We start from the raw sequence: 26,576 nt of genomic DNA, 5'->3' as shown, positions 1-26,576 counted from the left end.
AGCAGCTCCTGGTGGCACAGATGCAGTGCAGAAAGGCCCAAAGGAACCGGACAGCGCTGCCCAGGCTGACGTGCACAGCATGTGCTCAGAAGTGTTGAATTTGATGAAGGCTGCCCAGCTAGATGCCTCCAAGCATAAGGAGAGGCTGGCAAAGATAGAGAAAAGGGTTGATACCCTGGATAAAGTTATTACATTTGTGGGAGAAGTATTAAAAAATTCTAAAGTAGTGGATTTCATTCTCAAAGGCATTGTGCCCTGGAAGAAGGGGAGTCTGCTGGAAATCCCTCTTGAGGTTGGTTTAGTTTTACTGTTCTTCATTTCACTTTATGACATAGCAGGGCTTTAGGCTCTCCTGTCAATCTCTTGCATGATATTTAATTCAAGTTTTCCTTTCTGTATTGCTGGCACAGGTTACTGCTGGGACCTTTGAATTGCAAGGCTCTTAAGGCAGGGAGTAAGCTCAAAACAGTGTCTGAGGTTCCTGAAGGGTGCTGGGCAGCCCTGGAAGGGCTATGAGGAGGAGATTGCTACTGGAAAGGAAAATTCAGCTTCTACCAGTGCTGAAAGCTCAGCAATGTCACCCAAATCAGTGACTGAATTGAGGTCCCAGTGAAAAGTATGAGTAACATACTAGAAGCTTTTGGGTTTTTTTGAGGGAAGCTTCTACTTCCTTGTTCATTCACAAATTCTGAACACAGCAGCAGTTCTGAGACCTGTGCTGATTTATGGTCATGTTACTAAGCAGATTTACACATCCTTTGACATCTTAGTTGTCTTTAGCTACATTTTTGTGATGCAGCTGTGACTTCATCACCTCCATTGACAGCATTCACTCCTGCAATCAAGTAGTTCTTGTGTTTGCAAGTTCCCAGACATCAGTTCCCAAGCATTTCTTAATTACTGAGGACAGTGAGTGAGGAACAGGCAAGAGCAGTACTTAGCTGATATGGTGTTTGAAAATAGATCAGCCTTGTTTTTTAACAGTTACAGGCATGTGGAATTAGTTCTAGGTAATGGGAGTTTCCAGTTTTCACTGTGGCTTCTACCCCACCATGGGAATGGAAGAGAGGAAAACTGCAATGGCTGGAATATGTTTATTCATTCCAGATCTGCATGTGTGTGGAGATGTGATTACAGTCAGGAGAATTTAGCTCAAATGACAATGTCCATTGATATCTAATGCAAATATTTTTCACCAAAGCTGTAAAATCCTTTGATGGGGAGGTACATCTAACCCATTAGAAGAACAGGGCAGTGTTTGATGACAATGTAACTTTCCAAGCTTTCAGTGCTCTCCTGGTCTCCCTTTTTAAGTGCCAGAGGCTGACAAGTGAGCTGGCCTGTTAGGAGACAGGAGAATTTATAAAGTGCTTCCATTAGTGTTGAGAACAATAAATCATGCATTAGTTATCAACCTTAAATCTGGATAGAGATAAAGCTCAGTTTCAGTTGTTCTAGCTTCAGTTCTACAGGTTTTTGGAGACATGGGAAAGTCTGATGTGTTTTGGGTAAAGCTGTGTTATTACAGTCACTGCAAAATGCCTGGAGACAGATACTGTCCTTTGCTTGATTTTGTGGATAGGCAGGTGCAGATTGAGGTGGAATGACCTGCTGGTGACAACCTGGTGCACTGGGAGGGGGTGGAGGTCAGTGTCCCAGGCTCCAACCTGTGCCTTGGCTGGAGAACAGTCAGGGTGTAGTGGGCGAGCACCTTTATGGCAAACCCCAGTGTGACCATCATTGTCCTCCTTTCTTTCTGGTCATGAACACTTTTTGAAATTGGAGCATGAGGTCAGTTATTAAACCTTAAGTCCATCCTTTGATCATAGACTACTGAGTGATATCTGAACTATCTTGAGTTAGTGAGGCTGTGTGTGAACGTGACCTGGCGGGGAAACGTGCAGAGAGCACAGGTGAACAAATTACCTTGTGCTGAGCCATGTGCTAACTTGGGTCTGGATTTTGCAGCCTGTTCTGTGACAGCAGCACAGACATGTCCAAAGAGCTGCACAGTTGCAGGGGGAGCACAGAAAAAGAACTTGCTGCCTGCTTATTCCTGTTTTCCAGCCTTTGCTGTTTGTCCCAGGGCTGGGCTGGGAGGGGGGAGGTCCTGTTTGCATTTCTGGGTGAAGCTGTTTGTGACAGCATTCCAGGCATGCCTTGGGAATGCTTATGGAAGAAGTTTTGTGGGCTTGGAGTCAACAAAGACTATGAATTGAGCTTCCTAAGTTCCAAACCTCTAACTTCTTACTTAAAAACCAGAAAAAAACGCACCAGCATTAAACTGTCACTTACCCAAGGCTTTCTTTGCATGTAGGGTTGTGCCAGAATAATGTTGACCCTGGTCATTGTTGCAGGTTTGCTTAGAGCTGTAATAAAAAGGGTAATGATTTTTTTCCTACTTTTGCTCTTTGGGTGTTTTGGGTTTTTTGGAATGGGAGGTGGGGAGACTCTGTTCAGTCTGTAGGATTGGTGCATGAAATCCTTAACTGCTTTTACTAACAGGTGAAGGGCTGATGTGCAGCTGTAATCAGTTACCTGCAGAAATACTTTGTGTTGCTTATTTGCTTGAACAAATCAGGATAGGAGGCTCGATCATCACTAGATTTTTAACTGTATGCCAACCACAGGAAATATTATGCCTTTCCCTAATTTTGTGTAATGCTTTTTGCTACACAGAAGTCAGCTGTAATTTGATTTCACATGTATTGCTGTGTGAGGTCTTTAGTGGTCTTGTTAGAAAATATCCCTCCTCTCAAATTAATTGGGGGGAAAACACTGCTTAAAGATAAAAATCTGCTTCTGTTTTTAGTAATTCTAAAGGTGACATGTGAAATGTCAAGTGCATACACAAGCGTTGATCTAAAACTTGAGGTTCTTTTTTGGTACCACCTCTTATCAGGTCAAATAATGAATTTTTAGGTACCTTGAGACAAATATGTTTTGACAAATATATTCAGAAACATTACTTTTCATTCTGTCACCAGCCAAAAAGCAACAGAAATACAGCATCATTTCTTTTTCTACTGTTTCATGTTTCACATGTCATACTTTTTAATCAATGTGAGTAGAGATGACAGGAGGCAAAAACCTTGACAGTGAAAATGTTGGAAAGCAGTGAGCTAATTTATTAATCTGTTATGTTGTTTTAAAAGGATGCCTGCCTGCAAAGGCAGGGTGAGACTGGAGGAAAGAAGTAAACAGAGCACTGACTAATAATTCAGAAGAGGTGTAACTGTCCATTTCACAGACTCTGAATGCCTACATAGCTGCAGGAACGTAGTGGGAAATAGACACTCTTGGCTGTAACTGTAATTTCTGTGTTCCCCTGTCATTTTTAGGCCAAAGATAAGTCTGAGGAGAGTGGTGCAAAACCTAAGCATGTGCTTAGTAACAGAGGAACCCAGACTGAAAGCAAGAAGCCTCTGGAAGGTATGTATCACTCCAGGCATGCTGCAGGCTCTAGAATGTGCAGCAGACAAACTGGAAATTAATAGCCTGCTATTTCCCACTACCTGAATTACTCAGATGTAACTGAGTAACTTTGCCTCTCAGTACTGGGAGAATAGAATTGTTCTCACCACCTTCACATGATGATTTGTCCCCAGGATCAAGCACTACAAAAAGCTAGAAGATTAAAAGGAGCACTTTTGTTTAGCTGAAGAGCTGGGGCTTTTTGAGTTGGGTTTCAGTGAGCTGAATTCAGAGAGCAGAGCTTGTTTGGAGGTACTGTGAAGATAGTGGCCCTATCACATAGCAAACCCAATAAGTTCTTTTCCATTAATACCTCTGAAGCAGCCCTCCCTCTTCCCCCTCTCTGAAAAAGGGATGTGTTGACACTGGAATATCTTTTTTTGATCAGCAAGTTTCACTGGTGTGTCAGGGCCAGATTCCTATTTAGGGTGCATCTGTCAGGGCACTGCCCTGTTGCATCCACTGTCAGTGCCTGTGGAGCTGCAGCAGGGGTGAAGGTGATGTTGAGCAGGCCCTGTCATGCTGCTGTCTTCACAAATTGTCAGTGAATCCTTTGCCTTATGGGCAGTCCCCTTTTTAGCTTCATGGCTTTGGAAGTGACAAAAACAAAGCAAATGGTCACAATTCTGACCCAAAAGCTACAGAGAATTGTGAGCAAACCTAGGTTGCTGGTGATCTGGGCGTGCTGAATGTTAATAACCACAGCCTTTGTCATGGGAAGGTGATAGAGAACCTTTTAATCCTTTTGTGCTAACTGCAAGTTGGGTGCTGTCTCATGCCTCAGTGTCCCTTGGAGTCCTGCTGGGTATGTCCCTACCCCCCTAACTGGGGAGAAGGATGTATTGGGTCCTGCAGGATCTGCAGTGCCTTAAACTACCTGTTATATTTGCCCACAAAGTGATTTCAGATTTTAGATACAATGAACTTGAGCCTTGCAGGTTTTTGTTTTTGTTTTTTTTGCTTTAAGGAATCCAAGTCCAGCAGGTGAATCTCTGGGTTTAAGCCATGAGCATGAGTAGTATCTCCAGCCTGATGATGTAAGGATTTTAAACCTTCTGGGGGATTCTTGCTATCTTTTCAAGTGTAACTCTGTAGGTTATTTTGAGAGGTGTGTTGCTTTATTCCTCCTCTGTTTTGCCATGACTATTGCCAAGGATAGTTTATTAATGGATTGTTTTATTCAGAGACAAAAAGCGTGAAAAAGCTGGATGAAAACAAGGGAGCATGTGAGAAGGTGAACACTTCCAGTGCTGTAGCCCACAAAGCTGACTCCAAACCCCAGCTTAAAGACAGGACAGCCCAGCAGCAAGGGGCAGAAGGTGCTGGCAAAACACAGAGCTCTAAGAGCTGTGCACAGCAAAAGGACATCGATGTCAAAGCTGTGAATCAACACAATGGTCTTCCCTTCATACATCAAGATCGTGCAGGCAACCAAAATGCTCCTGCTGAAGCCCAGAAGGGGGACAGAGCCCCAGGCCCTGCTGAGTGCCACAGGCAGCTCGTTCAGCAGAAGCCTGGCAAGAATGAAAGCAAAGCTGCAGCGGCGGGCGCGGTGTCCCGGGAGGCTGCGCCCTCCACATCCAGGGCCATATCTGACACGGGCTGTGAAGTGACTCACACCAGGTAATGGCCTTGGTGGTGGCTTTCTGGGGGACCTGGAACCTTTCCATGGCTTACAAGGGAGAAAAGGAAAGCCAGGCCATTAAAGGAGGCAGCTCCTGTGTGGTGGGAGAGGAGGAGAGACCCTACAAGGGTTAAGGCAGGAGGCTCAGGGGGTCCTGAGTAAAGTTCTGTGCAGCCCAGGGCTCAGGTGGGACAGAGGGGTTTGAGGTGGCAGCACTTCTGTGTGCTGACACAGAAACCACCACAGAGGAGCTCAGGTAGTTATAAACCACTCACTCAAACCACTCCCTCCCTCCCAACTCCTTGGTTTCTATAGCCATGGGGGTGAAAGGAATTTGAGATGTTTATTAGTGTGTGACGAAACCAAAGAATTTGTGTTTGTTCTCCTCAGTGTTTTCAGTGTTTTGGTCACCTAAAGATTGTTCATTTATTCATCTCTATCAGGCTAATATTTTCCTCATATAGGTGTTTCATAGTCCATTTTCCTTTGGATTATTTATCAGGGATTTTATTTTAATCCCTTTTATTTAAAATTTTAAAAACCCACATGACAAAAACCAACAAAACCCCACAACCAAAAGACCCCTCCCAACTAAACCTGAACAAATGGAACTTCTGTGGCAGATTTTAACTCCCAATGCCTCTCTGTCTGGGTGGGTGGCTGTAAAGTGCTTTATATGTGTGTGGGGGGGTGACAGACTCTCATCCATACACACCCACAAATGTATGTATGACTTTGGGTGGGGAATTTCACCATTGTTCCTGTGTACAAATTTGGTGTCTGAGCCCCAGGGATTGGTTTGGGGATGAGGGAGGCCAGCAAGTAAGTGGAAGGCAGAAGCTGGAGTAAACCCCAGGGGCAGCTGCAGCCCAGCATTGTCATGGTTTGGAGTGGGAAGTCACATGAGGGTGGTAACACCTCTCTAAAATGGATGCAGCTTCTAATGAAGTTTGTAAGCCCACACAGAGGCATCAGAGGGACATTGTGTTCCCCTGCTTGGAGAAGTGCCCGAGAGTCCCACTGAGCTCAGGCTTGTCTAGATAGCAGAGGAAGTGTTTGCTCAGAGCTGCCTTCAGCTGCTCTCCCAGCTCACACCAGAGCAGCACCAGGGTGTTAAAGGTGCAGAAAATGAGACATTTCACACTCTTGTTTTAAGAAAGCAGAACCATTTTCTTTTAGAACATCTTTTGTAATGAGGTTGCTCCAGTGGAAGAGGCAATTACTTTTGTGAAAATGAGGTCTGTTTTCTCCCAGACATCAGAAGCTGGCTTCATTTGCCATTGTATAAAATCTCCTTTACAACTTCACAAGTTTCAGTTCAGCCTTGGTAAAATCAGACTGCTCATGTCAGTCATACAGTTGGAGCTGTAACAGTTGACTCAAACATTATCACTCAAATGTCTTTGATGGAGTTTAGGAGCACAGAGAATTGGTTCTAACCCGTACTCTTTTTAGGCAACACAAGAGGGAAAAAATCATTAAACTTTTCCAGTAGTTAAAATGCCAAGGAAAATAGTATTGCTGGAGTGAAAGAGTTTATCAAAACCAGATTTTTAAGAGAAAGCTGTGGAAAGAATGCTATCCCATCAGAAGACCCAAACACAGATGGCTGAGTGTGCAGGTCAGCCAGCTGGAGGAGGACACAAACCATCAGGTTTGTAGAGCCATGTGAGCAGGCAGCCATTTAGCTAATCCGCCTGTAATTTGTGCGGGCAATCAGTATCTGAGTGGTGTTTTATTAGACCAACTGTAATAATTGCAAAAAGTGGGTAAGTTTTCAAATGTGGGATTAACTCTTTGCAGGGTGAGACATTTTGTTCAGCAGAGGGGCAGACATGTAGAGAGAGGAGGACACAGAGAAAGAGCCAGCATGATTTTTGGTGCTCTCCCCTTGGTGTTCCTGGGTCATTCCCAGCAGGATTGGTACAGTTAGGCTTTATCCATACTATAGAAATGTATGGGTTTGGAAACAGATTTTTCTTGCCCCACAAAGTTACAAAACCCAGGCTGGCCTCCTGCATCAATATCAAATGTCTCCTGTTTGCTCTGCAGGATATCCATCAGTGTACATATGACTGACATGAAAGAAAAGATTGAGATGGCCAAGGAGGGAAATGTAAGTGACAGCAGAGGTAAAAGTTCCAAAGTGATATCCACACCTGCAGACTTGAAAGGAGTCAAACAGCAGCCTGACAAATTAAAACTGCAACAGAGTCCTAAAAACATCAGCTCCAAGCCAGATTCAGAAGTTAAAGGGGACAATAAGCAAAATGAACTTGCACCTCAAACAGGAAAGCAAAAGCCATCCCTGAGCAAGCCCAAACCAGGTGAAAAAGCTGAAGAGAAATCAGAATTAAAATGTGAGCCCATAACATCAAAGAATACCTCTGCAAAGGAGCCTGTGAAAGATGCAGGGGCAAAAGTGAAAATCTATCAAGAAACAGCAAAAGCAGAAAAATCCCCAGCAGATACCAAGTCTGAGAGGAGGGGATCTGAGACTGCAGGGGGAAGCAGACATGATGCTCAGCCGGGTACAGGAGAGGCACCAGAGAAGACCAAATCTCTGGCAGTTGGCAGAGCTCTTCCCACTCAAGGAGAAATCATTGGTAAGTTGCTCATAATTGCTGTTGAAACTTGTACATTGAGGATTTTGTTCTATTCCTGCCTGTTGTACAGACAGCAAGAGCAGGAGCAGTGCTCAATAGAACACCCATGTCTTGCACTTCAAGGGCTCTTTGCATTGGGTACCTTTGGCTATGTGAATAACAATTCACAGATTCTTTTAATAGTAACTTTCCTTTTAAAGTGTGTTTTGGGGAAAAAAATTCATTTAAAATAAAATAGCATGAAGTGTATGTGTGATGAGAAATATGAGAATTTTGAAAAAAACAATTTTCTTTCGATGAAGCATTTGTTCCTTCAGATAGAGGGTGCAAACCAAGCACACTTCAGCAACTATGGACTAGAGATCCAGAGCACAAAAAGTACTTCAGGAAATGTTCCTTGTTGTGGCCTGTTGTGTTGTTGGCCACGGATCTCTTGGTTCCTGGGGGAACACTTGGTTGCTTTGTCTCAGGGAATGCTCTCTCCTGGCAGCACGTGTGTGTGTATGTTCCAGACTGTACAGACATGGGCAGATGACCTGACTGCTCTGGCTTTCTGAGCAGGGGCTGGAGATGAGTTGAATACATGTTAAATTGCAGCTTGAGATACCTGGAGATTAATTCTAAAATTGCTTTCAAGGGGACATAAAAAATGGGTTTAATGAAACTTTACCCTAGAAAACCTTGGACATTGAGTGATCATAGTTAACTAATTTAGCTTACCACAAACAGACTAAACTTAGTAGTTGTAATGCTAATAATTGCAGCTTTAATTTGGAAACTGTCTGCAAAATTCTTGCTGCTAAGAGGAACCCCATGATTTTATCAATCACTGTCCTCACTCCTCAGTGCTGTGTATTTTTGCTGGTTTTTCTGGCTGTCACGTAACAATTAAAAGATAAGTGTAATTTTTTTCAAACTTTCAGGTAGTATTTTCTGGTGGCCCTTTCTGTTAATGCATAAACTAAGATGTTGGTCTCCTGAAGGTGTTGTCCAGTGGGTTAAAAAAACAGAGTGGAGGTTCAGGAGATGGGATGCTGATCTCAGTTCTGGGACTGCATTCCTTGTCTGTACAAGGGATTTAGCAGTGAAAGCCCCTCACAGGCTGTGGGGTGAAATCCACGGTGTGAAGAGGTGGAGCAGGGCAGTGGTGAGTGCAGCAATGTCAGAGCAGCCTGTGTCCCCTGCAGATGACAGCCCCTCTCCTCCGGCTCCTTTCGAGCACCGCATCGTGAGCGTCAGGCAAGCGGAGGTGACCGCCAGCTACTCCGTGTGTCGGCACCAGGTGCTGGGGGGGTAAGTGTGCCTGTCCCCAAGCTCTGGGAGCCTGCAGCTGGCCCCAAGGGCTGGGTGTGAGGGACAGAACAGCTCTCGGCAGCCACAGGGGGTGGGTTCATCCTGGAGCCCTTGGGGTGATGACAGCTGCTCCTACATCAAGGATGTCCCTTAGATGGGTGGTTTCTGCCCCAGCCCGATTTTCAGATGCCTCACTGCCATCCTGGTGACTGTTCTTTTCATTTGTTTTAATAATCCTGGCCTCAGTGTTGTGGGAAGAACCTGTACCCTTAAGGCAGACAGATTCAGAGCATTTGAAAAGTCAAAAAAGCCCTTTGGGCCAGGCAGCGTCCAAAATATTTTTTCTTTTCTGTGCTGAGCTGCACATTAAAGAAAACTAAAGAAGAGTTATAATTATTTTGACCTTATGTTTAGTTTTCACTCATAGGAAGTCTGCAGCTGCTTCAGCTTTTGTATTCCTGTATCCTTACTTATGTGACAAGAAGGCTTGATTTACACATGGATCCACATACAAATATGGCTTAATAAGTATAAGCAATGTGATGCAACAGCAGGGAAGATGGTGGTTAGGAATCATCCCAAGGGGCATTAACATATCTGCATGACATGGGGGAGAATTTACAGCATGCCAGAAATGCAGGCTCTGGAGTGGCTACAGTTACTGGTCTTATGGTCATTTAAAAAGTTCTGGGATCAGGACAGAAATATCCTTGTTAATAGAGCCACTAACATATCTCTGAAGGACAGCAAGGGGGTCCAGTTACAGAAGGGAGCCAGAGCATGGCCAGGCCATCATACCTCAGCAGGACCAGTGGGGTTTAATATTTTAATGTAAGCACTGAACAACTGGCTGGAAAGATAAACCTAATCCTTCATAAGCTGAGAGAAAGAGGAGCTCCATGCTGCTGGCCACCCGACTCCGTTCACTTTGTCCTGGGCTATTTTTGCTCATGATAAGAATAGTTCCAGGAGAGGTTTCTGTGCTGAGCTGCTTTCCCATCTTTCCCATCTTTCCCATCTTTCCCATCTTTCCCATCTTTCCCATCTTTCCCATCTTTCCCATCTTTCCCATCATCTTTCCCATCTTTCCCATCTTTCATCTTTTCCTTGGCATCCACAGGGGGCGTTTTGGGCAAGTCCACAAGTGCACAGAAATATCGACGGGGCTCAACCTGGCAGCCAAAATCATCAAAGTGAAAGGAGCCAAAGAGAAGGTAACCCCACTGCTGGGAGCTCTGAGCCTGCCCTCCCTGCCAGGGCCAGCACCACTGCCCCCAGCTGCCCCATGAGGGGCAGCTCATCCTTGGGTACCATCAAATACTGCAAAATCTTGGGCTTGCTGTGACTCTTCATCATCTCCTGTATTCATGATTAAACCCCCAGTCCCCTTGAGATCTGTGATGTAGCTGTTGTTGGGCTTTATAAATAGTTCTGTTTTGGTATGTTGGAATTCAAGGAGTGTATTTTGCTTATTTTTTGTTACTTTGTTATTTTTTTCAGGAGGAAGTAAAAAATGAAATTAACATCATGAACCAGTTAAATCACGTGAATCTGATCCAGCTTTATGATGCTTTTGAAGCCAAAAATAATATCACTTTGATAATGGAATAGTAAGTCTAAATGATCTCAGGAATTGTCAGATGTCTGGGTTTTCTCAGGTCACTAAAGCAAATAGGGAGTGATAATTCTGAGCTGTGAAGAAGTGAGTGGTTTCCCAGCCTAAGTGAGAGTTAATCTCACTTTCAGAAGGAAGAAGCAATGCTTTAAAAGTAATTTCTTCAGGTTAAAAGCTTGTCAGAGCTTTATCTCTGAGTCATTTTCTCTTCTATGCAGAATTAAGTTCAGTGAAACAGATTTCAGTTTGAGAAGTTCCATGTAGTAAATTTTGTAGGTTGAAGACTTATTTTCCCATGACTAGTAAGATGAGAGAACAACAGACACTTTAGTACTCTCTGTAGGTTCTCCAGGTCCCATAGGATCACCAGGTCATGTGGGTTTGGGTTTGACATGTATGCCCCAAATACTAGTGCCAACTTTCCCATTTTTGAATTTAGATTGATACTTAATTTCAAGAGGAATAAGTCTCTTGAAGTCATTGAGGCTGCTGATACACTTTATATTGGATGTTCTGTTAGGATCCTCAATTACAGACCCTAATTCCCAATGTGGAAATAAATTGGGCTAATGCAAGATTTTAGGGTTTTTAATGCTTTTCTGTGTGAAAATTTTAGTCTTGATGGTGGGGAATTATTTGACCGGATCACAGATGAAAATTACCACCTGACAGAGCTGGATGCCATCCTGTTCACCAAGCAGATTTGTGAAGGAGTCCACTACTTGCACCAGCATTACATTCTGCACTTAGATCTGAAGGTCAGTTTGTGCTCTCTGTGCTTTAGTGGGGCTGCTATAGGCACCACAGAGTCTCTCATTACTGAGGAGTAATTTCTCATTTCATGGACTCATGTCATAAAGGAATAGAATTAATGACTGCAATGAATGGAGCTGTAGAGATTCATTACCTTTTTCCAATTTCTGTTCATTAGCTTGCTTGGAATCATCAGGATTCTGGGCTTTTGCCTTTCTTAAATCAGATGCTTTTCATTCTCTGTAGCATTAAACAATTCCCTTTTATCATGGATTAAAAAAACCCACCCAAAACCTCCTTGGCTGGAAATGCCCACAGTCTCCCCTCTATTTGCCCTTCCCTTTTTAACAGTGTACAATACCTGTTCAATCATCTTCTATAGTTTGTACCTTTTACTGCCTGGAACCAACCTGCAGCAAAATTGCAATGTTTTCCTAATAGTCCCTTAATAATGGATATTTTTAAACAGAAATACCAACTGGTTTTCTCCTGCCTGTTTATAGAGCACCTTACACAAATGACATTAAAACCAGGCTGGCTCATAGACAGTTCTGCAGCTGAACCCCATCACCCCCCCTATCCCCACCTAGAAAAACATTCTCATTGGGAAAAAAAAATAAAAAAGGGTGCATTTGTGGCTTTTTATGGAGGGAATTTTATACTATCTTTTGCTAGATATCTCTCTCAAACATTTAACTCAAAATATCCTCTTCTCTTTTTGTAGCCTGAAAACATCCTATGTGTAAATCACACAGGAAACCAGATTAAAATTATTGACTTTGGATTAGCAAGGAGGTAAGAAAGTTCAGTTGTGAATTATTTTAAAAAACAAAACCAAATCAAACTCACCAAATCAAACCTCTGACATGTTTCTGGTAGTTCTTTGGTGGGGGGTAGTGTTTTGATGGCTCTGTAATAATTCTGTGTGAATGAGCTAAACATTATGCTTTTGCAGGCATGAGTTTTCTGCTGTGTGCATTAATTATCTAATTACTTTTTCAAATAACATTTCTCTTTACTACTGTTCTAATTATCTCAAAATTATTCCCCATGTAGAGCTTTTACTCTAGGGACTCTGTGAAGGCTCCCAGAGACTTCTTGACTGCAGGGTTTCATGGTGCAGGTTCTAATTGTAGAAATTATCTGCTAAACTCTTCAAGTAGTTGAGTTGATTGAAGGAAAAAAAAAAGAAAAAAAAACCAGCATGTTTGAGCCATCCCATGTGAAACAGGGAAACCCTCAGAAAAATAGGAAATTTTCTCCATTCTTTTATTTTGCTTGCATGAGTTTAAAGAAAAGCAGTGAAAGCATAGGTCAAGTGCCCTAGAATAAAAAGGAATTATTTCTACTATTATTAGGACAGTAAGAACAATAATATTTCTCTAATTATTTTCTAAATCCTTTGAGATTTTTCTTCAGATAAAATATGGTTCATTCATGCATATATATATATTTATGTGCTTGTATACAAGTGTTCAAGGACTTTGTTTCCATAAAATACTTGTGAAAGGAAAGAAATGTACATTGAGTTTGGAGTTTTATTTGGTTGGTTTGTTAATTGGGAGGGCTGTTTTGGGAACAAGATCATCCAGGAGAAAGGGATTTCCAAGCAGTGCTGTAGTGGTTTGTTCTGTCTGAACACAGATGTGACTCCAGCTGCCCTCAGTGGCAATTGTTACTGCTTCAGTTTTGTAACCTTTCCCTGGTTAGCAGTTGCAAAAAGAACAGGGACATTTTCCCCTCTATGGGGTCACTGTTACTTGTTCCCAAGCCCAAATAATCCTCCTCAGTCCCACCTCAGTTACATTGAGTTATATCTGTGGTGCAGATGTTCACCCTGAGCTGTAGCTGGGGACATCCCACTAATCCACTGCTCTCCAAATCTTGTATGATCAAAACTGCTTTGTTTGTTTTATGGGTTTTGGACAACATCTGGAAAGCATCCTGTGTTGTCTGGCTACCACTCTTTGGTAAAGCTGCTGCCACTCTTTGGGGGAGCCCTTTGCAAGGTCTTGTTCTTCCTCGTGGCTTTGCTCTGGCAGAGGGACAATGCTGGAATATTCCCCTGAGGTCACCCCAGAGCTGCCCTGGCTGCCAGCACTCAGCTCTGCTCCCCTGCCATGCTCCCAAAAGCTGTGCCTTGCTCTTCCCTGGGGGGATGAGCTCCCAGCTCCTGACTCATGGCTCTTCTTCTTCTGGTACAGGTACAAACCCTGCGAGAAGCTGAAGGTGAATTTTGGGACTCCAGAGTTCCTGGCTCCCGAAGTGGTGAACTATGACTTTGTGTCCTTCCCCACGGACATGTGGAGTGTGGGTGTGATCACATACATGCTGTGAGTGCCCCAGGGCCCTGCAGGCCAGGCTGCAGCAGCCCCTGAGCCCCTCTGGCTGTGACCCCTCCCAATGAATTCTGCTAAAAACCCCAGCTTTCCATACAGGGGCACTTCACTGTCTGTCCAAAGTTCTAAACAACAAGTGAGCCTTTTGATAAATATGTAAATGTTCTTCTCCCTTATCATCTTACTTAGATAAGGTGATGGTAAATGGGTCAGGTATTTTTTTTTACTCTGAAAAGTTGCCCAAAACATGTGAGAATTTTAATTTTTGAGGACTTGAATTAATTTTTAAATTTGTAATCTGATCATTTTGTAATCTTAGACTTGGTGTGCATCTGCTCAGGAGGATTAATATGATCTGTGTTGTGCCATGGGTCTAAGAAATGACCTGTCATGAATAGGGCTAAAACTTTTCTCTGACATCTGGATGGCAACCATGGACAGCTTGTCTGTCCAAAGTCTCTACCTTCTGATGAGCTTGTTTTGCATCCCAGAATCTTTCACAGGCATTTTTGTGAACTGGATACATTTCTGGTTTAAATTTGTATGTTAGCCAAAACCCAATTGAATGAAGTAATAAATGATGGAAGCAATAAAGATGGGCTTAGAGAATAACTGTAAAAAGTAATTTATTGTTCAGAATTCTGTTTAATTCAAGCCACATAAGGAAATGGGCCCTGATTTGGGAAAGCTCTTGAGTCCCTCTAGTTTTCCTAGCTGGGAAAGCACTGAAGGATGTCCCTAACTCCTCACTGAATCCATTCCTTAGGGATCTATTAATGGTACTCCCTGACCTGAGGGAACTGCTAGGGGGTAACACTAAATTGCAACACTTTATTGCCCCAAACTGTTGCCTTATCCTGGCAGGGACTGAGAAGTGGAACCCTCCATAAGATAACAACAGCTACACAGCAGAGGATTCATAGAAGGAAAACTACACCTTGCATATGATAACTGCTCTTCTCCCCCACCCCATCTTTCTTTTTTTAAGGCTTAGTGGCCTGTCCCCATTCCTGGGAGAGACTGATGCAGAGACAATGAATTATGTAGTCAATTGCAGCTGGGATTTTGATGCAGAAGCATTTGAACAGCTCTCAGAGGACGCCAAAGACTTTATTTCCAGACTGCTTGTGAAGGAGAAAAGGTACCTGGGTCTGATTGTGAGCACAGTGGCACCAATGATATTAAATTCTTACCAGGCAGTTGTTTGGATTGCAGCCAACAATGAGAAGTTGCTACGTGACATTTTTGTGTGCTGGCTCTGGGCTTGCTGTGCAGTTCCTCAGTGATTCAGAAGCCCCCATTTTAAAGGAAAGTGTCTGTGTATGCTGGCTGAGGAAAGTTGCTTTGTACAGTAGCATCAATACAGGCAGAACACAGGAAATCTGGAAGGGTTTGCAGTATAGGAATCTATCTCTAAAGCTTTTGCTTCTCTGAGCAAAAACTGTTTCACTATTTCTATTGTTAGTTTGGACTGTCACAAGCCTTGACAGAAATTGCAAAAATGCCTCTTGAATGCCATGGAGGATAAATGGAAGCTGCAGCTGTGAAAATGTGCATTGTTCTCTTCAAAAGTGGTTTACAGGCTTTTGGGAGATACTAGGGAGCATTTGGGACTTAACTCTGCTTGTGGCTTCTCATTCTTGGCTCCACTGAGATCCAAAGTGATTGCAGATATGAAACAATACAGAGAATCAGGATCATATTGATGTCAGACCATGGCTGGGGGGTTGGCTGGGAGAACAGAAATTTTTCTCTTGCTGAGTAGTGATACAAAACTAATCAAATCAGGAAATGATGCATACAGTAAAACAGATTATGTGTCTGAGGGGAATTCAAAGGAGTGCTTAGAATATTAATAGCTTCCAGATGATTACCTAAATCAGACAAATCAGTTCTAGTACTAATTCCATTTTGAACAATAGGTTGCTATGAAAAACAAAGAATTAAGTGAAATTTAGCATATTGCTAGCAGGAGACATCTAAGGATTTTTTCTCAGACTGTAATGATGATTTGCTGTGAGACTGTAAACTTTGGAGTTTTCAGTTCTTCTGTGCAATGGGATTAGGGTGTCCAGAGGCACCCTCTCAAAGTCTGGTGAGGAGCTGTGAATGAAGGGAGTATGTGAGAGAAGAATGTTGTCAGTGAGTGGCAGAGCAGGGATCAGCTGGCCCCGTTGTTCACAGGGTGTGTGGCAGCCCCAGCTCTCCTGCAGCCCAGGCACCTTTGCCCTGCTGGGACCCTGGGTCTGGCCTTGGGCAGGACCTGCAGCCTCTCCCTCCCTTCCTGACTGCTGAAATCAGGGTGGGCAGGCAGGAGTTGTCTTTTCATCAGCTCAGACAGAGCTCAGGAGTTAGGTATAGGTTTTTGATTTGAAGAAAGGCAAATTGAACTTTGTTCTCAACAGCTCAACCTCAAGATTTCCTCTGTTACCATATATTTCCCAAACATTTTAGGATAGGCTGTGGCATTTGGGCCCATTGTTGGATGTGAGGATATTAAGTATGCTTAACTTGATCCAAGTTGAGGGTGAATAGACAATTGTGCTTTTTAAATATGAGGCACAGAATATGTTTTAAATATGAGGCACAGCTAGTGCTGTCAGGACAGACAGATAACACCACAAATGTTACTTTTCTGTTAGCAAAGTTGTGAATTTGCATAGCAAATTGATACATTAACTAAAGCACCGCTCAAGCGAGGCACTGCAGAGCCAGCAGCCGTCCTTCATCCCGCTCACCCCTCCTGCTGGAGAGTGCAGGATGCTGTCAGGATCCCGGGCACGGGCATTGCACCCGTGTTCGTTCATTCGGGGCAGTTTCTTTATCCCTAATTGTCCTGGTTTAGGGCAAATTTGGGAGAAAATCTCCAAAAGGGGGCCCCTCCAGAAAGCAAACCCACACGGTCTCTACCCCCACCGATTCGGGAAGGATTCCTCGGAGAGAAGTGGAAAGAACCTGTTTATTTAACAGGCACAGCACCCCCAGCACACAAAATGAACAATACCGGATGGCACCACTCTGTCACTGCTCTGACAAAGATGACAAATTCAGAAAGTCTCTCTTGGGAGTGGTCGCTCTGTTCTCAGTCCGTCCTGTGCTGGGGCAGCTGCTGCAGCCACAGGGTGCAAACTCTTGGTGTTCCCAGGTCCCAGTCCAGAGCAGGTTCCAAAAAAAGGGGAAAGGAGAAACAGTCCAGGAAAAAAATTGGACTGCTTAGCTAAACTAACTAATGAGCAGAAGCAAAAAGCGAGAGCAAAGCAGGAGCAAAGCAGAAGCAAGAGCAAAGCAAAAAGCCAAGCAAAAAGCAAAAGCAGCACCATGTACTGCCCTGGGTGTCCCACCAGCTGTGGGGGAGCGGCTGATAGCAAAACCAAAACAAAAGTTTCACTCTTCAGAGCCAGTCTTGAAGGCACAGAACATAATATCCAGCATAAACAGAGGATGGATGAGGATACAAGCATCATAATGTCACCCTAGGACACTAACAAAGAGGAGCCCGGGGCTCCGAGGAGGGGAGCAGAGGGCCGGGCTCTCACGGAGCTCTCGGGGAGCGGAGGGCCGGGCTCTCACGGAGCTCTCGGGGAGCGGAGGGCCGGGCTCTCACGGAGCTCTCGGGGAGCGGAGGGCCGGGCTCTCACGGAGCTCTCGGGGAGCGGAGGGCCGGGCTCTCACGGAGCTCTCGGGGAGCGGAGGGCCGGGCTCTCACGGAGCTCTCGGGGAGCGGAGGGCCGGGCTCTCACCGAGCTCTCGGGGAGCGGAGGGCCGGGCTCTCACCGAGCTCTCGGGGAGCGGAGGGCCGGGCTCTCACGGAGCTCTCGGGGAGCGGAGGGCCGGGTTTCACGGAGCTCTCGGGGAGCGGAGGGCCGGGCTCTCACCGAGCTCTCGGGGAGCGGAGGGCCGGGTTTCACGGAGCTCTCGGGGAGCGGAGGGCCGGGTTTCACGGAGCTCTCGGAGAGCGGAGGGCCGGGTTTCACGGAGCTCTCTCCCTCTCCCCACAGCTGCCGGATGAGCGCCACGCAGTGCCTGAAGCACCAGTGGCTCTCGGACCTCCCTGCCAAGGCCCAGCAGTGCAAGCTCCGCCTCAAGTCCCAGCTGCTCCTGCAGAGCTACATGACCCACAGGAAATGGAAGGTAAATAAAGCTGCTTCCACAGGGAAATCACACCACAGGCACAGCCATTCCCTCCTCCTGTGTGGTGGCTCACTGGTGCCCACAGGCTTCTTGGCTGTAAGTACCAGATGTGAAGTCTGTTTTTGCTGTAAATGAAGTGTTTGGTCCTGCTTCTATTTCTAACAAGTTTGGTTTCAATTTTCACACTGACTGCTGTTTACAAGATTTTTCATATTTCTTTCTACGTGTTCAGAGGCTTCAGATGCAACTTTATATTAAAAGCTCATTCTCTTTACACTTTTTCCATTGCTAGCAGTTGCACTGATCTGTTGTCACTAAGGAGGAGGGATATAACTTAAGGCAGTTTGTGCCTCCCTCTGCAGTTCAGGTTCCTTCTGAACTAAGTTTTTATGAAGTGATAGGTAATAATTTGTGTTTGAGTCTCTATTTGATTGTAGATAATTGATCCTAAAAGGTGAACACAGTGATCTTGTTAGAAGGAAGTCTGTGGAATTGTAAGGCAAACTCAGGATCATTTCCTTCTCTTCTGTCACTGGGGAGTTGCATTTCCTTGCCAAGGAGTTAAACCAGAGGCTTACACTTCTTTCAGTCCTGCACTGCAACTGCTTGGTGGCAAAATTCTGCACTTGCACTTTAAAGATGACACAATCTAAAGACCTATCACTGTACAATTCATAATAACACTGCAGAACCTCAGTGCTGTGCAGGAACCTCTGCAACCCACACAAGCTGGGGGTCACTAGAGGGAAATGGGTTTACCAGGAAGAGAAATCCCTGGCAGCTGCAGGGAAGTTCCTTTACCTTGGTTGCACTCACACTTGGACTGTTCTGTTCTGTTCACAGAAACACTTTTATGTGGTGGCTGCTGCTAACAGGCTGAAGAGATTTCAGAGTATGTCTGTCAAGCTTGCATGAGCTTGGGTGAACCTCCTCCACTCCTGGAGATGGACGTGAACGTGGAAGGGGACTCAGTGTCTCCAAACATTTCTATCCCTGTTTTATAACATAAGGTTTTGGGACTGTCTTCCTCAATTATTTTGTGTGTTAGTGCTGTGGTTCCAGAAGAACCTTAAGGAAGAAACACAAGATTTCTAAAAGCAGAAGCTTTTTTTTGTTTGTTTTTACAAGTTTTTAGTTGTTCTATACAGTGGTGGAAAAACATGGCTGTTACTGGGGCTGACTTCTTACTGAAGGCTTTGATTCTGCAGAGTATTATTGGTGTGTTTATAGCAGAAAACCCCTGGCAGTTTTCTGGTCTCTCACACCAAGCATGGGATCTCTAGACTTTTTTTCCTGACTGATGTTTGTGAGTTACCAGCTTTAGAGAACTGCCACACAGTGGCACAAGGTGTCCCTCAGGTGTTTGTTACTTAAACAAAAGATACAGACATTGTTTTCTTCTGTATTTCTTTCCAAAAGGTAATTTCCCCACAACATGAAGATGCTTCAGTGCAACTCCAGCTTGGATGGTTTTGGTTTGTTGTTTTGGTTTTTTATTATCCTATTCTCCTTTAAAAAATAGTCACTGCATAGTTAGGAACTGTGAGGAACCCTGGTTTGAGGTAACTTAAGTCACTCCATTGCTGCAGTTTCTTAGGGCAAGTTGAATTGAGCTGAACTGATTGAACTTCTGGAAGGAGATGTGTGAAACTGCCATGCATACAAATCACCTAATGACTGTTGGGTCTATGCAAAAAGATCTCATGTTGTAGAGAAAAGAGGAGAGTTCAGAGATTTTATGTTTTTAAAACTTGTAAGTGCGTTTCATTGTCCATGACTGCAGCACTTAAGTTGCTATTTTGCATTCTAGTTTGAGGATTTGTTTCTCCTCTCTGGAAATTTTAATGCGGTATGAGAAGCTGGTATGGTGTGACATGCAAAGCAGGTTTCATTTGTGATAGGTTCAGTGACAGGGAAACTGTTGCCAGACTCTGCCTTTAGTCCAGTTAGGAGGTTGAAGCCCTTTTTTCCCCCCTCACTTAGCTCTTGAACATTAAACCTTTTCTTCACAATATTAACTTATTTTGGATTTTAAACTCTTATGCATAGAGTGGGAGCCACTTACAATCTCTCAGATAAAAGTACAATATTATTTATTAAACCTGTGGTTTCCTGTTCTGGATTCTGCAAAACTCAGTGTGAACTAGATGGGCTCCTAGAAAAAATGGAAACTAGTATTACTGAAAGTAGCTTTTCAGCAAAGGCACCTGTAAAGTTCCTCTGAACTTTATGGACTTTGAGAGCCCTTGAATTTGCAGAAGTGTTGGTTGCTAATGATGAGGTTTGTAAGATAGCTAGACCAGAGTAAGGCAATCTTTTCCACTCAAGTGCTTCTCACTTTGCAAAGTCCTGACTTTTTTTGCAGCATTTCCAGAATTGGGACAGAGAAGAATCTTGATAATTTATCACCTTCTATGAAGGCCCACTTTTGTTCATGTTTTCCTTCCACAGTGTTTCTGCATGCTGAATGTCATTGTATTCATTGGTCTGTATATTTCTGAATTAATACTAATAAATTTCATCAAAGTGGAACAAGAATATTCGTCAACATTGGTTTAAGCCCCGCTGCCAAACAAACCTGAAAGTATTTCTGGGTGGGTCCAGAAATACAGGCCAGGCAGAAAACATACAAGAGAATGGAACAAAGACCTCTTCTCTAAGCTTATGACTGCGAGACACAAAAAATCTGTTGCCCAGTCAACATCCTTTCCCTCTGGGTATTTGCCTTCTTAAGGCACAGGCATCTCCTCTATGTTTCTTATTTTGCATTCCAAGTACCTGTGCCAAGAAGATGTCATAATACAAAGCTTTTCTTTCCAGTACTTGGAATATTTGGGACCCCTTACAAAAGCACAAGAGATTTCATTCCTATACACAAGAAAATAAGTCAAATTCATTGACTAAACAATATTTATTTAAAAAACCCAAAAAAACCTAAAAAATAAGGCTTTATTTTTCTGCTGGCTTTGCAGTTTAACAAGGCACTGTTAGTCCCTTTCCTCTTATTTCACTGACTGCTTCCAGCCAGGGGCCCAAGGGCCTGTAACTTTTAACTTATTTACACTTGAAGCAGCATTAGAATGTTACCCTCTTCTTGTAGCAAGAGAATTAAGCTATTCTACCCCTAATGCCACAGCCTGTGAGCAGTCACACACACTTCTGTAAAATCCCACCACTCCATGGTGTCATTTATTAAAAATAACATTCTTAAATACTTAAAACCTAAATAAAATCAGCTGTCTCCCAGGCAGCCATCATTCATGTGCTACTGGGTCTCTTGTTAGAGCAGAGGGAGAGTTAAAATCAAGAGCAAGCAGCAGTTACATTACTGGGTGGCATTACAGAGTCAGTACTCCTTGTTTCTTTTGCCTTAGCAGCATTTTCCAGGATTTTCTTTTTCCATTCCTCATAGTCCTGATTAGTTTCTGTCTTTGACTGTTTACATGGCAGTTCCTCATCCTCTTCAGAGCCTGTGAGGAAACAAGAAAGCCCATGAGAGGCCATCATGGGCAGCATGCTGCTGGGGATAGCAGGCAGTGAGCAGATGGACAGACAGCAGGAAGGATAGCGCAGCTGCCCTTCGTTCTACTGGTACTATCCAGGATAAACCCCTGTGTCCTGCTGCCAGGCTCTCTGTGCTCCCACAAAGCTCTGCAGGACTGAGAGCATCATGGCCCATCACACAACTCCAACATGAGCAGCAGGAAAGCTCAGAACCACTCCAGTGAGGTGATTGTGTCTCACAGCTAAACACAACTCACCATCTTCCTGCTCACACTGCTCCAGGGTGCTCTGCAAGCTCTCAGGGGTCTCCGCAGCCAGTGGAACAGCCTCTAAAAAAACAAGTAAGTTGCTTTGCTTTTGAATGGTATTTGGAGCTCCAAGGGTGGCTTAAATGTGAATCTTTGACAGCAGTGCCACCTTCCACAAGTACTGTTGTCCAGTCAGAGCAGTTCCTTGGTCCAGACTGTTGCTTGAGCTCTACAAGAGGTGCCAGCACTTCAAACTGGCTGCTTTAATTAGCAGGCTGCTGCATTGGTAACCACACTGACCCACCATGTTCATTGCCCCAAACCACACTGCTACTCTTCTAGGTCACTCAGGCAGGATTATCAATTCTTTCTTTCCTTTGTATTCCATTCCCACTATTTTCATAGATACCCACAACAGGCAGGGAGCTGTGCAGGTATACAGATGCACACTTCTTCCCTGAATTCTTCTGGAAATTCCCAGCTGTCTTTAGTTGTTTTAGGGCTGGGTAATGTTTGGGGTTTTATGGGGCACATGCCTAGGAGAAAGTAGCAGCTTTTGGGGTAGATTCAGGCAGCATGTTGCAGGAAACATCAGGGTATGAAGACACAGGGAGAGAGAATAACTTTCAGTGGGAAAGTAAAAAATGAAAGCCTGGGAAAAGAAAAAGGAGAAAGAGGAAGCAGCAGAAATACAAGGACATTAGGGCACATATTGTATTTCTCCCCCACAAAAGGGAGCAGAGAGAGCTGCAGGCTCAACAATGGGCAAGAAATATTCCTGACATCTGCCCAGTCTATGAGGAGGGGTGGTGCCAGGGAATGGCTGAGTTGGTAGCAGAGCAGCAAGGCTTATGCTTGTTAATCTTGCAGTGGGGGAAAGGAGTGAGTCAGCCTGAGAAGATGTTTGTGATAATTTGTGTGCCAGGTTGCCATGTTAACAGGATGCAGAAACCAGGCAAGAGGGAAGAATCCAAGATAGGTCAGGTAGTATGGGAGAAGCAAGGAATAAATTGCAGCAGCAGAGACTGTAAAGAGCAGTGAGCATTTGAGAAGAGAGGAAAATATTATTTTTGTCCTTGCCACTTTTTCTCTGGTTTTGTTCTTGCTAAGCTATTGCAACTTCTCCAGAAGCAAGGACTGGGAGTGGAACTGGGCTGCAGGAAACATGTTGGAATGGAATGGAAGGGCAGATTTGGCTGGAAGGGGACAGCTGAAAGTGATCAGACTGAAATCACCAGTGTAACAGGATGGGGCACTGTGAGGCCAAAGCCAAAACTTACTGCTGAGTTGCTGGCTTATCTTCTCCATCTGATTGCACAGCCGGTCAAATATTGCTTTTTTCACTCCAGATGTAGCCACCATTTTAGTTTTGTCCACTTTTAGCTTCAAACACCTACAAGAGAAAGTTATCTCTGTACAAAGCAACACTCCATCAACTGTCACTTAGGTGAGGTGGTAATTACTGTACAAACTGCCTGTGAGAATGAGGAAGGCAGGCCTGACTTTTTGTCAGCTATCCTTGTGTTATTCAGAAACAAATCTGGTTAAAAACCAGACCCTGCACTACTCAGTCAATACAGCTCAAATGAAACTCAGAGTGAGTTCAGTTTACATAAGGACTTGTTTTAGGAAAAGGTAACTTTTCAGATTTTCAGGGAAACCAGGACAAAATGCCACTATAACAAATAGCTGAATGTGTCAAGAGAGCCCTTGTCAGGAGCTGTGCAACTACACAGCACCTATACTCTGAATAAGACTGTCACAAAGTGTAATAATGCTGAGGGAGGAAGATCTTTGCATACAAGCAAATTCTTTTTGGGTGCTGGCTGAGTCACACACCTCTCTTAGCTGACATGGGCCTACAGCTATCAGAGCCATCTCCCAAATGCTACAGCACCCTCGGGATGGGATGGTGTAGCTCTTGGGGATTTTCGTTCTTCAGAATAGCTGCTTCTTGGTGCTCAGAAGCCCTTCTTGCAACTTGAGCAGCATTTCACCAGAAGCCATATAAGTTTTTGCTTTGTGCAGTGCACAGTGAAGACTTCACTATGAGGAAAGGCCTGGTTTGCCCCAGCTTTGCAGGAGCAGGGCAGCAGAATATGCTAAGCAAGACCCTGAATGAATGAGCTGCTGCACTGGCTGTTGTCTCAGCAGGTATTTCATTTCACCAGAAGGTCTCTGGGCTGCACTCACCTGCATGCAGTGCACAGAGCAGCTGTTACAAACAGGGGTTTGGAGAAATCCAGGTCCGCTCGCTGTGCTTCCGAGAGGCTGCACTCGTACCTGGGGAACAGCAAGAGACCCTTGGACCGGGCATTTGCCTCACATGAAGCTCTCAAATGCATCTGTCACTCTGACCTTGGACAGGTCTGCTGGGCCACCTGGGCCTCTGCAACTCACTCAAGCAGAAACAGCTGCTACTGCCTGAGAGGAGCAAAACAGGTGAGGAAAGGAAGGGGGCTGGGATGGCCTCCTCTTCTGGAATTAGAGGTGTTTCAAACCGGGGATCTGGAGCAAGGCATGTCACTAAAATCTACTTATTGTGCTCCTGATCCACACAGCACTTTTAGCTCTCCCTAACATCTTAAAATTTACAGTGAGATGCTTTCCATAAATCCATCCTACAATAGAAGCAGCATTACAGTTTCTTTGTTCCCTGGAATGTTACAGAGAGGAAGGCTTATAAATGGAATATGACAGAGTGATGTGCAGCACTGAAAAATGTCATTTTTTATTGTCCATGTGCCCCAGGCTATTTTTTTCCAGTTTGTATTAAGTGCCACCAAGAAGGCACAGCCTTTGTGCCCTAACCTAACAGCATTAAACATGTGCTATCAGGGGGACAGCCCTGAGCTCTTCAGGGACTGCTCTGCTCAAAGCAGATCATACAGAATGGGAAATTTTAGTTAACTCTGCTGAATCTCCACTGAAGTGTTCTAGCTATTGGTTTCACAGGTAGAGTGATGTGTATTTTAAGAGATCTCTATCCCCAAAAGGGAGGATTTATTTCTACTGAGCATTACTTCTGAACTGTGCTATGATCAGCAGTTAAATGGATGACAGTGTGATGCTATGGGCAAATACAGGGATTTAGAATCCTTTATTTTTTACACTATTCCCAGCTGAAAAATTCCTAGTTGGACAATCAGTTGCTGAGATTCACAGACTAATCTTTCTAATAGGTATTCTAAAAAGTGGCCCAGCTCATGGCTGGATTTTCAGTGCTAAGAACTCACCTGAGTGCTCCAATCGGTAGGAGATATCTGGCCCTTCCAACCATCAAGCTCTTTACACAGCTGAAGAGCTAAGAACCCTACTTGTGGTTCCCAGTGTGCCCACCAGAGCTTCCTCACCTCTGCAGGATCTCTGAAGCCGTGTTCACTGCCTCTGAGCAGCAGAACTGCACAGCCAAGTCTCGCATCCCCAGCCTTTGGTTCACCCCTAGCAAACACTCCAAAGACTTCATGGAGCTCTGGTAGGTGGTCTTGTTCAAACCAGAGAGTTTGACACAATAGCTCTGTCAAGAAGACAAAGACAAGCCCCAAGAATTAGCAAGAGTCCTTTCTGACATCTTAATCAGGCAACCAATATAACCTTTAAGTTCAGTTACTACATTAAACAAATTTGTGCAATGAATAATGTATGTTTTGACTGCACACAGAAAGATTAACCACCTAGGAATGCCACATCTTTTAATGCAGTGATATTTTTAGGCTGTTTCACTGCGAATAAGTTTTGACATTTCTATATATGAGATGGCCCCTTCATCACAAGGTAATTAGTGACCAAAATTACCAAAGCCTGGGTTGAAGACATGAGCAACACCTTCACGGAGTCAGGTCCAATTAAATTCTCCTCTGCTGTAAATGGACAATCAGAATAGGTTACCAGGCGTTATTTTGACAGCTCCGTCCTGTTCACCTGGCAGATTTACAGGTGGAGGTTTACAGGTACCCCTGCAGTGAGAGATTTCTTAGAGCAGCTGCTTTCTCCCCACAGTAAAAGAGACATCTTAAATTTAACATCTTTGTTGGTAATCTATTTGTTACTACAAGAGTTCAAATCAAACATTGGTATAGTTCACACTATACCAAAGCAAGCTCACTTTGTGAAGGGACTATGATGGTGATCTCAATTTTCACTGTTTCAAACGGAACAGTGAAAGGTCTACCATAGCAAACTGCGGGCTTTAGGGGCAAGTTAGTTATTATTTCCCATTCCTGCTCCCAGCACACACTACAGAACAGCGGTTTTGTGGAGTCAGGCAGAATGCACCAGCCAGCCAAGTCACACGCTCTGCCTTACTTTGTCAACCGGTTGTTTCATGAAACTCGCCGCCAGGTCCAGGCACATCACAGCACTGCTCGTCGCCGTCATTTGAGCCATTAACCCCGTGCACTTCACCTGCGACAGCCGCAGATACTCCTCAGCTTTTCTGCAAAACACCCAGAACACAAAGCCCTCGTCAAAACCACAGCTACGAGGCACAACGTTCCACAGGATTCGACCCAAGGTTCGGCAGTCCGGCTGCAGCACGGCCTGAGGGCCCGGGGCGCTGAAGCGGCACGGCCGCCCTTCCCTGATGCTGAGCAGCAGCAGCTCTGCAGGGCAGGGCCGGCAATGCTTCACCGAGCCCGCGGCTCCGGGGCTTCCAGCGCATCCACGAGACTCAAGGCGGGCGCTGCTGCGGTGCCAGGCACGGCGCGGGGGAGCGGAGCGGGTCAAGTCGGGCCGGCCCGGCAGGACCCGCTGTCCCGGGCGGGACCAGCAGGGAGCCGGCTGCGGGCAGGGCAGGGCGAACGGCGGTACCTGAGCAGGGCAGGCTCGGCCAGGCCCAACCGGGCCGCCATGGCCCGCACGGCCCCGCGCTCCATCGCCCGCCGCGCCTGGCGCGCTCGCAGCCCATTGGCCGGCCGCGCCGCCAATCACCACCCGCTCCGCCAATGGGCGAGCAGCGCGGCCCTTCCTCTCAGCGGGCCAATGGACGGC

General features: G+C 44.8%; 2 protein-coding genes across 3 annotated transcripts in view; one reads left to right on the top strand and one right to left on the bottom strand.

The window, feature by feature from the left end:
* The window catches only part of MYLK3 (myosin light chain kinase 3), a 36,470-nt gene extending 16,097 nt beyond the window's left edge, over positions 1 to 20,373 (top strand). The window contains exons 3-14 of the mRNA XM_066557547.1: positions 3,342 to 3,432; positions 4,659 to 5,097; positions 7,151 to 7,704; positions 8,892 to 8,997; positions 10,118 to 10,211; positions 10,498 to 10,607; positions 11,229 to 11,370; positions 12,090 to 12,160; positions 13,570 to 13,698; positions 14,693 to 14,845; positions 17,703 to 17,835; positions 18,679 to 20,373. Coding sequence (XP_066413644.1) covers positions 3,342 to 3,432; positions 4,659 to 5,097; positions 7,151 to 7,704; positions 8,892 to 8,997; positions 10,118 to 10,211; positions 10,498 to 10,607; positions 11,229 to 11,370; positions 12,090 to 12,160; positions 13,570 to 13,698; positions 14,693 to 14,845; positions 17,703 to 17,835; positions 18,679 to 18,750 — 2,094 coding nt within the window. The 3' untranslated portion in view covers positions 18,751 to 20,373. The remainder of the gene's footprint in view (positions 1 to 3,341; positions 3,433 to 4,658; positions 5,098 to 7,150; positions 7,705 to 8,891; positions 8,998 to 10,117; positions 10,212 to 10,497; positions 10,608 to 11,228; positions 11,371 to 12,089; positions 12,161 to 13,569; positions 13,699 to 14,692; positions 14,846 to 17,702; positions 17,836 to 18,678) is intronic.
* A 354-nt stretch (positions 20,374 to 20,727) lies between these two features.
* On the bottom strand, positions 20,728 to 26,471 carry ORC6 (origin recognition complex subunit 6). Of its 2 annotated transcripts, XM_066557435.1 has the most exons (7): positions 26,397 to 26,471; positions 25,893 to 26,022; positions 24,941 to 25,104; positions 23,781 to 23,870; positions 22,868 to 22,980; positions 21,597 to 21,668; positions 20,728 to 21,305 (listed from the first exon to the last, which is right to left on the bottom strand). In XM_066557435.1, exons 1-7 carry the CDS (start codon positions 26,459 to 26,461, stop codon positions 21,139 to 21,141), a joined length of 801 nt encoding a protein of 266 aa, XP_066413532.1. In that variant the 5' UTR covers positions 26,462 to 26,471; the 3' UTR covers positions 20,728 to 21,138. The 2 variants fall into 2 exon arrangements, with proteins under 2 accessions (XP_066413532.1, XP_066413533.1); XM_066557436.1 differs by lacking the exon at positions 23,781 to 23,870.
* Positions 26,472 to 26,576: the final 105 nt, after the last annotated feature.

This window comes from Molothrus aeneus, chromosome 11, assembly GCF_037042795.1.
Source record: "Molothrus aeneus isolate 106 chromosome 11, BPBGC_Maene_1.0, whole genome shotgun sequence".
NCBI classification, from domain to species: Eukaryota; Metazoa; Chordata; class Aves; order Passeriformes; family Icteridae; genus Molothrus; species Molothrus aeneus.
This window is presented reverse-complemented; position numbering and strand designations above follow the sequence as displayed.